This window comes from Canis aureus, chromosome 9 (assembly GCF_053574225.1).
Source record: "Canis aureus isolate CA01 chromosome 9, VMU_Caureus_v.1.0, whole genome shotgun sequence".
Taxonomy (NCBI): domain Eukaryota; kingdom Metazoa; phylum Chordata; class Mammalia; order Carnivora; family Canidae; genus Canis; species Canis aureus.
The window spans coordinates 63,287,366-63,301,366 of NC_135619.1; the positions used below are offsets into that span (position 1 = coordinate 63,287,366).

Below are 14,001 nucleotides of genomic sequence, written 5' to 3' on the forward strand. Positions count from 1 at the left end.
AATTTCAGTATTCACCTCTCTCTTAGCTTATGCCCTAAACATTTTCAGCTTATTTTGTGGCTGTAAAATATTAAGTTAGATTGGGGTTTGCCCAAAGTGGGAAATACACAACACTAGTGGTAATTCAGATGGTTTTAGATGTTATGTAGACATTTAATAGAAACATTATATTAATGAGTATTAAAAATAATACTCATTTTATTTAATATTTTAAAATTTAAATTATGTCAGCTAGCAAACTGACACTCTCAGCTCTGACTGGTTAGGACAATAGTATGCACATTTGAAAACAATTATGGGAAGGTCATAGCTACAAGGCAAGTTTAGGTAACACTGATTTAGGCTATAATGCTATTTATCACCTATACATTTTAATCATTTTGAGACAGAAAACAGCCTTACCTGAGAAATCAACAGCACAGACGCCATATTGGTGGCAGCCCTTTAATACTGACAATGGTTTAATGGTCTCTGTATCCCATATGTGAATTGAGGGATCCCTGCCTACCTACAATAGAAAGAATTATAAAAGTCATACAAATAATTATTTATTTCCATGTCTATTAAAAGGAAATAAAACAGGAGATTTTATAGTCTTTGTCTTGTTATATGCATTTATCAAATGAAAAATACAAAGCAGATCATATATGTGACTGACATTTCTTTCTTATATTTGTTGAAATGCTAATGTGACTAGGCCCAGTGTTTCTATGAATGTTTTATGGGACTTATAAATCTGATCCTATACTTTGTCAATAAAGATAATACTGAGTGCCCATAATTGGCTGTGCTCCTATGCTAGATACAATGAGCATAAAACACTCAGGAAAATTTTGCAAACTCATTAGGAAAACAAGATATTTTCAGTTAAATTAGAATATCTGGTAACATAGGCTTAATGAAGATGAAAAGGTCATACAGAAATGGAAGAGATGATACTTGATCTGGGCCTTCAAAAAGTGCAGTCTCAGATAAAAAGAGAAGAAAGTACATTCTAGGCTAGGATAATGGTATAAACAGAGATACAGAGGAATTAAGATACCAAGCAGGTAAATAAGACTCTGAACAAATGTTATCACTTATGTTTTAACTTGGGTTATTTAGGTTCACTAATGTACAGATAAACTATAATTCATAATTATTCCTTTAGGCTCAAGTAATCACTGTCTTTAACTATGAGGATGAAGAGAAAGAATAGCTTTGCCTGTAAAGATAACTCCCAAAACAATGAATATAGCTGCCAATTATTATTAATTTTGACACTGATTTTATATAAAGACATAATAAGACTGCTGTCAGCTAATATTTCATAAGGTTTTTCAGCCAAATGTTCCCAGTGACTGTTAAATTCTCTACCGAACTTCTGTAAAGCGTGATACTTTTGAGAACTTTGCAGTACCACTGTCTCCTGGTTCTCTAATCTTTCTAATTCTTTTTTTTTAAAGATTTTATTTATTTATTCCTGACAGAGAGAGAGACAGAGAGACAGAGAGACAGAGAGAGAGAGAGAGAGGCAGAGACATAGGCAGAGGGAGAAGCAGGCTCACGCAGGGAGCCCAACGTGGGACTTGATCCAGAATCAGGCCCCAGGCTGAAGGCGGTGCTAAACCGCTGAGCCACCTGGGCTGCCCTAATCTCTTGAATTCTTACTACTAAGTTTCCTTTGCAATTTCATCACTGGTCCCTTAAATACGAACTTCCCCAAGATTCTGTCTTTAATACTCCAGTCTTTTCACTCCACACTTTTGCTTTGGGTTTTCTCAATTCCAGTTTCAACAGTTAAATCAATAAATGACTCCTAAATTCTACTTTCTAACCACCATACCTTCTGAATTTGGGACTTACATTTTCAATTGCCTACTGGGCATCTCACATGGAAACGATGATGGTAACAATGAAGGCTACCATTTACTGAGAGCTAATTTATGTCCTAGAAGCTGTTCTAAACACTTTATAAGGACTGACTCACTTATCACAGCAGTTCTAGGAGATAGGCACCTACAGTATCTTTATTTTAAAACATGTAGAAACTGAGGCACAGAGAGGCTAGGTAATTTCTCCACAGCTAAAATGTGGAAGCTTGGATAACACCATGTTCAGTGCTGGTGAAAGTAATAACAGTGTTATTAGAGCACACTTGGGGCTGAGGGGAGAAGGGAGAGGTTAGGCAAGTTTTCAGATATGTTACTTAACCTGTCTTAAAAGGAGTAGGAATTAGATAAAGTTGGAAGGTTGAACAGAACTGGAGGGTAAGAATTTTCAAGAGGAGGGAACTAAGTAAAAGATATGAAGTAGTACCATATATGGACAAATTCTAAATAGCTTAAAAGGCAGGAGAATAGTTTATGAGGACTGGTAGAGATAAGGAGTCTAGGATTGGCCTAGGTTGAAGGTCTTGAACTGCATGCTCATTAGCTTAAAAGCTACTAATAAACACAGAAGAAAAGAAAGATTATTAGTGCATCAGGGAAATGGTTAGGGGGCAAAATCAAAAGATGTAAGACTAGTTGGTTGGTTCTAACACCAGATTAGAAATTATGAAGCCCAGAATTGCCAGCAGAGATTAAGGTAAAATGTAAATACAAAACAACAAGGTAGAGATATAGTCATGGTAGAGAATCAAACTATATTCAGGGCAAATCTTGGATGTAACTCTGGAACTGACTGGCTATAATGGGTAAAGGAGAACAAGTCAAACTCCTGGGCTTAGGCAATCAGGTTAATAAGTGTCATGTTTTAAGTAGGAAACACAAGGATAAGCAGGCTTGAAAGGAAAGTTTAACCTCATTTAACTCCATTTTGGATATGCTGAATCTGAGATACACATAAGGTACCTAAATGAATATGTGTTTAGTAAATTTTTAGTGAAATTATATATTTATAATTTATAATATAATTATAATTTATAATATATAAATATATATTTAGTGAATACACACACACACACACACACACACACATACACACAGTAGTTCATCCAACCCATACTAGATTGTGAGCTCTTCACAGTGGCAGCCAATCTGAATTGTGCTTCCCCATGACATTTAGTGCTTTCAAATAGGAAGCACTCAACAGATATTTGCTGAATTAAACACAATTTTCAAATTAGGGTAAAATTAGTCAAGACATTCAAGTTATCAGGTAACTTCTTTCAGCTTCTTTCACCTCCAATTACAATCACAGTTTATGACAAAAGACTATTATTTATACTCTATTCTCCCAAACAAACAAAACACCATTTAGATTTCTCAGCTAAATTTCAAAGCCCTCAGATAAAATACTTAGGAAATATATTTATTTATTTATTTATTTTAAATTTTTATTTATTTATGATAGTCACACACAGAGAGAGAGAGAGAGAGAGAGAGAGGGGCAGAGACATAGGCAGAGGGAGAAGCAGGCTCCATGCACCGGGAGCCCGACGTGGGATTCGATCCCGGGTCTCCAGGATCACGCCCTGGGCCAAAGGCAGGCGCCAAACCGCTGCGCCACCCAGGGATCCCAATATATTTATTTTTAATAGTTTTTTCATTTTGAACCATTTTAAGAAACATATTCATTTTACTTTTGAAGTGTATAATTACAAAGATGAGACTAGTTGGTTGAAATAAAAAAAATATAGGAAATAAATGGAAACACTGGGAGAAAAGCTTGGACTCTGTAGTGCCTAAAGCAGAGTGTTGTTTAAGCAAAGTCAGAAGCAAGAGAGCAATGGCTTCATGGTGAAGGAAACCAGAATGTGTCACCCCAAAATATGACTCTGACAAAAAATTATTTTGAGCTAAAGGCAATAAAGCAGCAGCAAACCCCCCAAAACCCACTTCCTTTTCTGCATATAGGCAGGAGATACATATTTTTTCAATTTATTGAAATATAATTGGCATATAACATGCAAGTTTAAGGCCTACAACCTATTGGTTATATAAATTCTCCTTTTACTGGAGATAGTCTCAGCCTGGAGACAGCACAAGAGGAATCTGCAAAAAAACATTACTCCAGGACTTTTGTCCTTTATGTTACCCTTGTAAGTCTAAAATAGTTTTCCATTGTCTTGTCATTTCTCTGCCAATCTACTGTTTTCTATATAAACTGAAATTCTAAACCACCATTTTGAGTTACATTGGTTTAGATTTCTCTAACATGATGTACATACACTACACCTGTTAATAAACTTTTTGTTTTTGTTAATTTGGTTTTTTGTTAAAGAACCCCTGAAAACTTAGGAGGTCTAGAGATAAAGTTTTGCCTCTCCTGCAGTTGGTAGCCAGGGATGTCCTGTGGGCATACTGACTTTTAATTTAATCTGGACCGAAGTCTTTCCTTTTTATTTTTATTTTTTTTATTTTTTATTTATTTATGATAGTCACACAGAGAGAGAGAGAGAGAGAGGGGGGGGGGCAGAGACACAGGCAGAGGGAGAAGCAGGCTCCACGCACTGGGAGCCCGATGTGGGATTCGATCCTGGGTCTCCAGGATCGCGCCCTGGGCCAAAGGCAGGCGCCAAACCGCTGCGCCACCCAGGGATCCCTGGACCGAAGTCTTTCCAATCCCAGACTCATGGTAGCAAATGACCAGATTTAAAAAATAAATAAATAAATTCAATTAATTGACATATAATGTATTACTGATTTCAGAAGCAGAGGTCAGTGATTCATCAGTCTTATATAACACCCAGAGCTCATTACATCATGTACCCTCCTTAATACCTATCACCCAGTCACCCCATCTCCTTGCCCCACTCCCCTCCAGCAACCTTCACTTTGTTTCCTATGATTAAGAGTCTCTTATAGTTAAAATGACCAATTTTATATAGTCTTCATTAGAGTAGTACCAAAATAACGTTCAAGCTCCTTGCCAAACAGAATGGGAAAATAATTGTGCTTTAAGAGGTACCTTTTCTATCAACTAAACATAAGGATAAATGGTGCCACTCAGGCCCTCATCAACCCTTTTAATTAGCTCTTCATCATGCCTCTAAGATTTGAATACTTCAGACTACTTATAGTTCTTTGAATAATCTGTGTTTGGGGAGATTTTTGCCCCATTTTTACAAATACACAGAACACTTTCTTCAACCTCCCTTTCAGGTAAACTACTCAGCTCAAATGTCATCAACTCCATGAGGGTTTCTCTGATTCTATTTGGCACAATTAGTCCTTTCTTACAAGGCAAAAGGAATTTATGCATATCTCTACATTAGTAGTTTTCAGAAGGGCATAATCTTTGTCTCCCAGGGAACATTTGACAGTGTGAAGATATTTTTGGTTGTTACAACTAGATGGGTGGTGTTACTGACATCTGGTGGGTAGAGGCCAGGGATACTGTGAGACATCCTACAAAGTATAGGATTGCACTGTATACGACAATGCAATTAACCTCACCACAAAGGATTATCTGGCCCAAAATGTCAGTAGTGCTAACAAGCTCTGCTCTATACTTACAACCTTGTACCATGATATTTCTTGCATGTATGCCTTCCCCCTCAGAATATGAATATTTATCATGGCAACAACATGGCTTATTTATCTTTATATTCCCAGCACATTTCCTGATACATAGCACATACTCTATGAATGTTTTTCAAAAATGGAAGAAAAAAGGAAGTCAAGGAAGGAGAAAAAGAGAGAAAGAACAAGAGGGGAGGCACAAACAGAGAGAGGGAAGATGGGGTAAAGATAGGGAAGAGTTTTCTCTTTCAGGAAAGCTATATACAGTGATGCCCAGACTCACCTCAATATATCCTAGAAGGTATATTTACACAGCATTTAAAAAGTGAGACAGACTAAAGGAGCTTTAAGCTTTACCATTTACTAGGTGAAAGATCTTTGGGGAAATTATTTAATTTCTTCTAGCCTAAGCTTTCCACATTTTTATGTAGAAATGGTTTCACTCTCATAGAGGTGAGGTGAGTGTAAAATACAGCTGAAGTTTTGAACAAAGTGGGGGTTAGGGGTTACAATCACTGTACAGTCAAAAATCCATATATAACTTTTGACTCAAAATCTTAACTATTAATACCTGTTGACCATAGTCATAGAATCAGTCAGTAAACACATATTTTGTAAATTACATGTGTTATGTACTATATTCTTATGATAAAGTAAGCTAGAAAAAAGAAAACATTAAGAAAATCATAAGGAAAACACATTTACAGTACTGTAAAAAATCTACCTGTAAGTGGAATCATGTACTTCAAACTTGCATTGCTCAAGGGTCAATCATACACACTAAGAAATTAGTACAGTCATTCTGTCTGTTACATAACATTTGTTAGATAATTTTATTATTATTATTTAAAGATTTATTATTATTATTATTATTTAAAGATTTTATTTATTGTTCATGAGAGAGAGAGAGGCAGAGACACAGGCAGAGGGAGAAGCAGGCTCCATGCAGTGAGCCAGATGTGGGACTTGATCCCGGGACTCCAGGATCATGCCCTGAGCTGAAGGCAGATGCTCAACCACTGAGCCACCAGGTGTCCCTAACTTTATTATTTTAACTAACTCAAAGAAACCAGGTTTCTAGTCTTTGTTTTCTATGTTTACTCACAAATTTTAAAAAATATCCTGCCAGAAAGAAGATAAGCCAGAGCTCTTAGTTCTAAATAAAAAAGTAATAATAATCAAAACAATAAAACTCAAAGGAAAACTGTAGGAAAAAAGTTGGATACATTTTATTTATGATATGAAAATAAAATCCCATACTAAAGAATTCTTTATTCTTCATTTCCTAAAAAACAAAAGATAGATTTTTTAAAAGTGGACTAACTATAAACCCAAACAAAGGTCTAACCTACCTGCCCTGTTGCCACATAGTCTTTCAAAGGATGAATAGCCAGGCAGAGAATATCATCATCATGACCCAGGTAAAAGCGCTGCGTGTTCTGTTGCCGATTGTAAATGACACCCACTGCTGCTACATGGTACACAATCTCACCAATTTGAGTATAAAACAGATTACTTCGACAGTCATAACCTCTGTAACTGAAAATAGAAAACATCATATAAAATTAACCTTCAACTTTTATCTGGTAAATATGGACTATAAAGAGAAGCAGGTACCTTTCAGGTCATTCAATTTCCAGTTTTATAAGATATTGAAATAAAACAAAATACAAATATCTTAAATTCCATAAACTTTTATGAATTGCTCTGATTATGAATAGCTAAATCTATGCAATAATACTGAATGAAAAAGCAAGGTGCAGAAAGGTATATGTAGTATACTACATCTATTTTATACTACATATATTTTATACTATTTCCATAAGTGCAATATTAAATTTGTGTACTATAAAATAAAAATTGTTGATTTTTACAAGTGAAAAGGTATAGGACTGCCCTGGGAGGATGAAAAATGATGCCTGGAAGGGCAGAGCTGGGAAGATTTTTTCTTTTTTTTGAAGATCTAATTGGTTTTATTAAAAGATTCATAAAACAGGCAATATCTCATCTAGCAAGCAGAGGGGGGCTCCCTGGGAGAAGGATTTTCAAAGTGTATGCTTTTATATGCATTGCTGAATCATGAGAATATATATATTTCAAAAATGTTCAAATAATAATTCAAAAATATTATACACATCCAGAAAAAATAGTCATATTTTTCTAAAATGGTCAATATAATTCCACTTATAGCAACCTTTTTTTGCACTTCAAAGAAACTCCATGTATGATACGTAACTGTATAGAAATACGGCGTATTTTAACAATGGAGATAAAATATTCTTACTAAATGAATCCTTTTTTAAATTTCTGAAAGCCTTATCAGTCAGGTATGAAAATGATTACTAGGTGGAGGGAAAGGGAAGCGTTGAATTGGAAAATCTGCTGTTCTAGGATGCAATGTGAGATCTGTATTGCCAGATGTTCTAAGAAAATCCAGAAATTGTATTTTATTGAAATTAAAATACAAAGGCAAAATGGAGGCTCTCTAAAAGGCACAATATAATTCCAAGTCAGGATTATTTAGGGGAGATGATAATCTCTTATATTTTACCTATCTTCATTTGTTTAAAGACAAGAGATCCATGTCTATGAAAACAATGCTAAACTTTCATAAGATATATTTACTATAAATACTCATACAGTGTTTATTATGTGCCGGATCATATTCTAAGTCACCACAAACACTGGCTTATTTACTCCTCATCAGAAACCCTATAAAATAGGTACTATTACTTTATTTTACAGATGGGGAAAGAGGCAAAGGGAGGCAAAGTGACTTGCTCAAAGACACAGAGCTACTAAACGTGAACCAAAATATAAACGTATAAATGAAAAATAGTTGTTTCATACCCATGAACAAAGTGTAATCGAATACTGTTTCCTGGAGCCTTCTCTCTTCTTTTAGAGGTACCACTTTTTTGTTTCTCCTTGTACTGTTCTTTAAGCTGAGGTAGATCTTCTTTGTAAACCTTTAAATAATATACATAAATAAAAATATTATTAGAATAAAGATGTTCATAGATTTTTTTTAAAGATTTTATTTATTTATTCATGAGAGACACAGAGAGAGGCAGAGATACAGGCAGACAGAGAAGCAGGCTCCATGCAGGGAACCCGATGCTGGACTCAATCCGGGGTCCCCAGGATCATGCCCTGGGCCGAAGGCAAGCGCTAAACTGCTGAGCCACCCGGGCTGCCCTGTTCATAGATTCTTAATGTAACTTTCAGACATTATGGTTGCTATTGATCACTAAAGTTTTAACAGTTATCTTAAAAAGGAAGGTATTTTATGACATTTTCTTCCTTGGAAATAACAAATTTACATTTTCTATATATCACACTGACAAATATGTATTTAGTGTTCCATGGAATTTTTTTACTTCCTAAGAAAATATTTTAAAGATAATAAATGGGAGTGTACTGTGACAAAAAGCTATAGTCAAATACAATACAGGTATATTTGCTATATCAAATATTTAATTATAAAAGAACTAAAGTTTTATATAAGTACATTTTAACTCTTAAAAGAGGAAAACTGAAGTAGACAAATATTTCTTGGAAAATTAAAAACCATAAAAGATAACAATAAATCAATAAACAATAGGGAGAAAGATAAATAAGAAAATAGACTTTTGGAAAAAAATCATGTGATGATAATTACCTGCCGACGGTAGGTAAGCTGAGTCTCTTGTTCAATTTCAGAATCCAGCTCTGGAACATCAGACATATCTGAATCTGATTCATCACTATTAGAGTCAGCCAGACTTTCTGTAATTTAAAAAAATGAACTATTACTTGTTTGAAGAACATTCATTTTCAAAACAGCACTGTAAAATTAATGATTAAGAGCTGACTGTGTCAACTGACATGGTAACAAGCCATAAAACAATCAAATGAAATTACCTATTCAAAGTGACATAGATGCCCATAAACTGTACTACAGTTTATCTTCTTCACTCACTGCAAACTCAACAGCTACTTTAAGTCCCTTCACTGGTACCCAGTGACTGCTACATCAAACTTAAATGTTAGTTCAAACATAAGTGAATATAACTTAACATGAAAAATATCTAGAAAATACTATATGCAACAAATCAATTGATATTAGATAATTTTTCTTTCTCAGAAAAACCATATATGAAACCTAGGTATTGGGCAGCCCAGGTGGCTCAGCAGGTTAGCGCCACCTTCAGCCCAGGGTGTGATCCTGGAGACCTGGGATCAAGTCCCATGTCAGGCTCCCTCCAATGGGGCCTGCCTCTTCTTCTGCCTGGGTCTCTGCCTCACTGTGTCTCTCATGAATAAATAAATAAAATCTTAAAAAAAAAAAAAAAAGAAACCTAGGACCTATCTCCCCAAGAATACATTAAATGTTTGTTTTGATAATGTAATGGTTTTATCAGTCATCACTGGGTGGATTAAAATGCATGCAAAAGTACTTTGTATTCCATCCTGTGACATTTGATTCTAAACATATATGCCTAGTATTTTAATGTAAAAAATCCACTAATAAGACACTGTCCTGTTAATTATAAGGCTAGATTACACCACAATAGTAAAATCGTTACTTTGGGGTTACTGAAGTTTTTTGACAGAAAAACGATTTAAGCAGTGTATACTACTCACCTTGGGGTGCTATGTGAAGAGCATCTTTTAATTTTCTTTCAGGAATAAATTTCCACTGAAAGACAGAGTGATCTGCTCCACCAATAGAAATAACCCACTGATAGTCATGTGACCATCTGACATTAGTTACGTGAGCCGAATGGCCAATATATTTTTTAAACTTGGCCCCTATAACAAAAAATATGCCTTTAAATTGATAAATGCCAATGCCCAAAAATATCACTTCAAACAACAATTTCTTTTTTTTTCAAACAACAATTTCTTTTTTTTTTTCAAACAACAATTTCTATACTTGAATCAATATGTCCTCCATTATCTTAATCATGATCAAAGGGTAAAAATATTAATTCAAAAATTTGTTGAATGAATAAATGAATGAGTCTACACTAAGGGATGTAAGTATTTCCTCTACTGATTCACAATATAGTTAGTTAGGAACCACAAGGGTTGTGAGGCATTTTCTTACTGCTTTGAGAAAAGCCTGCAGCCATAAAGGCATCAACTTTTTCCATTATATGAAAATTTGAATGTTTTGGCCTGAGGCCTTTTGTTTTAAGCAAAATTGAACCAGTCTACTTCACCCTGACTACTTCCAGCCCCAGCAGCCAGAGGATCCTTTTAAAACTTAAGCTATCAACAACATACTTTCAAACTTAATATAGTGACATATAAAGAGGAATATAAAACATAATCAAATGGGATTCATGCCAGGAATGCAGGTTGGTTCACGGTCAAAAATCAATGTAATACATCATTTTCACTGAAGTAAAATATGCCCAGCTGTCCCCAAAACTGTCCCTTATTGTAGTTCTTTAAATTTATATATTTTGTATAATGTTCTTCAGTGTAAGTTTGTAATGTTTCTTCATAATTAGATTCAGATGGTGTGTTTTTAGGCATAGGTGATATTGGATCCTTTTGGATACATCGTTTCAAGGGGCACAGTTCTATCATTAGTCACATTAAGTTATATCATTTGGTTAAGATGGTGTACATCACAAATTAAATTTAAATAAAATAAAATAAAAAGGGGGTGCCTAGGTAGCTCAGTCAGTTGAGCTTCTGCCTTTGGCTCAGGTCATGATCCCAGGATCCTCTCTCTGTCAAAAAAAATAAATAAAATAAACATTTTAAAGGTGGTATACACCATATTTCTCTAACTGTAAAGGAACTATCTAACTTTGCTGTTAATTAAAAACAAAACAAAACACCTGTGTGACAAGAACCATTTTTGTGGTTCTAAAGTCAGAAAACATTTTCTATATCCTGCTTAGATAGCCTGATATTTGGCAATACACACACACACACACACACACACACACACACATCCCTATTGGAGTATACTGGATACAATAATGTTTGGCTTCATTTTGAGAAAGTTTTAAATTTTTTATTTTTTATTTTAATTTTATTTATATACATTGTTAGGAATTTTTTATTTACGATAGAGAGACAGAGTGCGCGAGCACGCACACATAAGCAGAGGGAGCAGTAGGAGAAGCTCCCCACCTAGCAGGGAGCCCAATGCTCCCTGGATCCGCCAGGACCCCAGCATCATGACCCTGAGCCAAAGGCAGATGCTCAACTGACTGAGCCATCCAGAAAACCCATTTTAAAATTTTTAAATTAAGTTATAAAAGGCCTGTCAGGATGGCAAAGCTCCATCAATTAAAATCTGGAGTTAAACTTTCACCTTGGCCATGAGTTAAGGGATAGCCATCTTAAAGCATTAAAGATTTGAACAAAACTCATCTAAATTACAATTTGCTGCTTAATAACAATGCTGTTATTTTAGGAACCAATTTTTTAATGTAGCTTAATAGAAGTCACTAACTTGATAGATGGGTAACTTGCCACAGTTCACCTAGGAAAGCCATTAGGTAAGGTAAGATTTAGTCCCATTCCTTTATATGAGAATGCATTATTTGCCCATCAAAATGGATTTCATTATGACTTTCTTTGATGGGGTGTTTTAAGTACTCTTAGCCACCAGAGAGTCTTAAAAGGTAAAGCCAGAGATTCCAGCAAACCAAATTCCAGAGATTCCAAGTTTTTAAGATGTACTAATGTCGTCATGTTTAGGTACGTGAAGAAGAGCTGTATGAGGATCTATTAGAATAAACTATATTGGGCAACAGACCCAAGAAAGATGTAAATAATCCTGTAAATCCCTTCCAAATTATATTCTGTGACATTTCAAAGATCAATCTCTCTAGAAGAACGAAGGCAGGTTAAAAAAAAGTTGTAGAATATATCTAAGAGAAGCCAATTCTTTTTTTTTTAATTTTTTTTAAAAGATTTTATTTATTTATGATATATATATATATATAGAGAGAGAGAGAGAGAGAGAGAGAGGCAGAGACACAGGCAGAGGCAGAGGCAGGCTCCATGCTGGGAGCTCGACGCGGGACTTGATCCCTGGGCTCCAGGATTGCGCCCTGGGCCAAAGGCAGGCGCTAAACCGCTGAGCCACCCAGGGATCCCCCTCTTTAAAAAAAAAAAAAAGATTTTATTTATTTATTCATGAGAGACACACAGAGACACACACAGAGAGAAGCAGAAACATAGACAGAGGGAGAAGCAGGCTCCACGCAAGGAGCCTGATGTGGGACTCGATCCTGGATCGCGCCTTAAGCCAAAGGCAGACGCCCAACCGCTGAGCCACCCAGGCATCCCAGAAGCCAATTATTTCTAATTAAAGAGGCTATGTTAATAATTATCTAATAACGAGAACTACTTATTTAACTATGATAAACAGGTATTTTAAAAGTGAACCTAGATATCATATCTTTTGTGAAATGTCTCTGACTCAAGACCAAGTATATCATCCTATATGTTTCCCAGATTCCCTGGCATTACCCTATGTGATTATACTGACATTGAAATGTAATGGTCAGTTACTTGCTAATTCTTGTAATAAACTTATTAGCTCCTTAGAGAGGAGTGGCATCTTGTTTACTCTAAATCCCTAGTGCCTGGTATGTAGGAAGTATTCATTATATATTTGAATAAAGATAAAGAAAGAAAAAGGAAAAGATCACATTTCCCCTTACCATGCCTGTACAGTTGAGTTGGAATACTAGACTATAGAGAAGGGAGGAAGAGTAGTGAAGGAAATGAGAGGGGATGAACATAACTCTAACTCTTCTAATTATAAAAGGATGATGTGTAAAGAATATTAGAGTTGGAATAAAAAGACCAGAGCTTAAGTGTCACCTTGATGTCTTAATAGCACAGGAGCTTGAGCATATCATTTAACCTCTGTTGGACTCCAATTCCACTCTAACGTAAATTAGGTTATAAGCTCTCAAAGTCCCTTAACTATGAAAACTCTGGCCTATGACAGGAAATGATAAAAGAATAGTTAAGGCCTAAAGAGTATGCCATCAATTACAACTAATATCTCAGAGAAATGATTTATCAAAGCAAGCTAGAACAGTCATAGAAACTTCCCTAATTTAAAGGAGATGGGAATAATAATTCTTGGTGAGGGTAAAGTAGTATTTCTGTTTTGATGATCCTATTTCTTAAATAATTTATTTTATTTTATTTTAAGATTTTACTTATTCATGAGACAGAGAGAGAGAGAAAGAGAGAGAGAGAGAGACAGGCAGAGGGAGAAGCAGGCTCCTTGTAGGGAGCCTGATGTGGGACTCGATCCCAGGACTCCAGGATCACGCCCTGGGCTGAAGGCAGGCACCAAACTGCTGAGCCACCCAGGGATCCCCAAAATAATTTATTTTAAAGCATATTAACACAAAATTAATATGAGCTAAATCTCTCCAAAAAGTTGTAGCAATTTAACAAGATTTTTTTCCTATTTATGTTTTAATGACCTTAATCCTCTTACTTAAATATATATATATTTTTTGTTTTTAAGTAACCTCCACCCTTAATGTGGAGCTCAAACTTGCAACCCCAAGATCAA

At 35.3% G+C, this 14,001-nt stretch overlaps 1 protein-coding gene across 13 annotated transcripts in view; it reads right to left on the reverse strand.

The window, feature by feature from the left end:
* The window catches only part of EML5 (EMAP like 5), a 183,047-nt gene that overhangs the window by 95,513 nt on the left and 73,533 nt on the right, over positions 1–14,001 (reverse strand). For all 13 annotated transcript variants that reach the window (XR_013386704.1, XR_013386706.1, XR_013386707.1 and 10 more), the window contains 5 exons: positions 10,074–10,241; positions 9,109–9,215; positions 8,298–8,416; positions 6,796–6,986; positions 403–504 (listed from right to left, as the gene is read on the reverse strand). Coding sequence is in view for 10 of the 13 variants with exons in the window: in XM_077910282.1 (XP_077766408.1) it covers positions 403–504; positions 6,796–6,986; positions 8,298–8,416; positions 9,109–9,215; positions 10,074–10,241 (687 nt within the window). In the remaining 3 variants the exon portion in view is untranslated. The remainder of the gene's footprint in view (positions 1–402; positions 505–6,795; positions 6,987–8,297; positions 8,417–9,108; positions 9,216–10,073; positions 10,242–14,001) is intronic.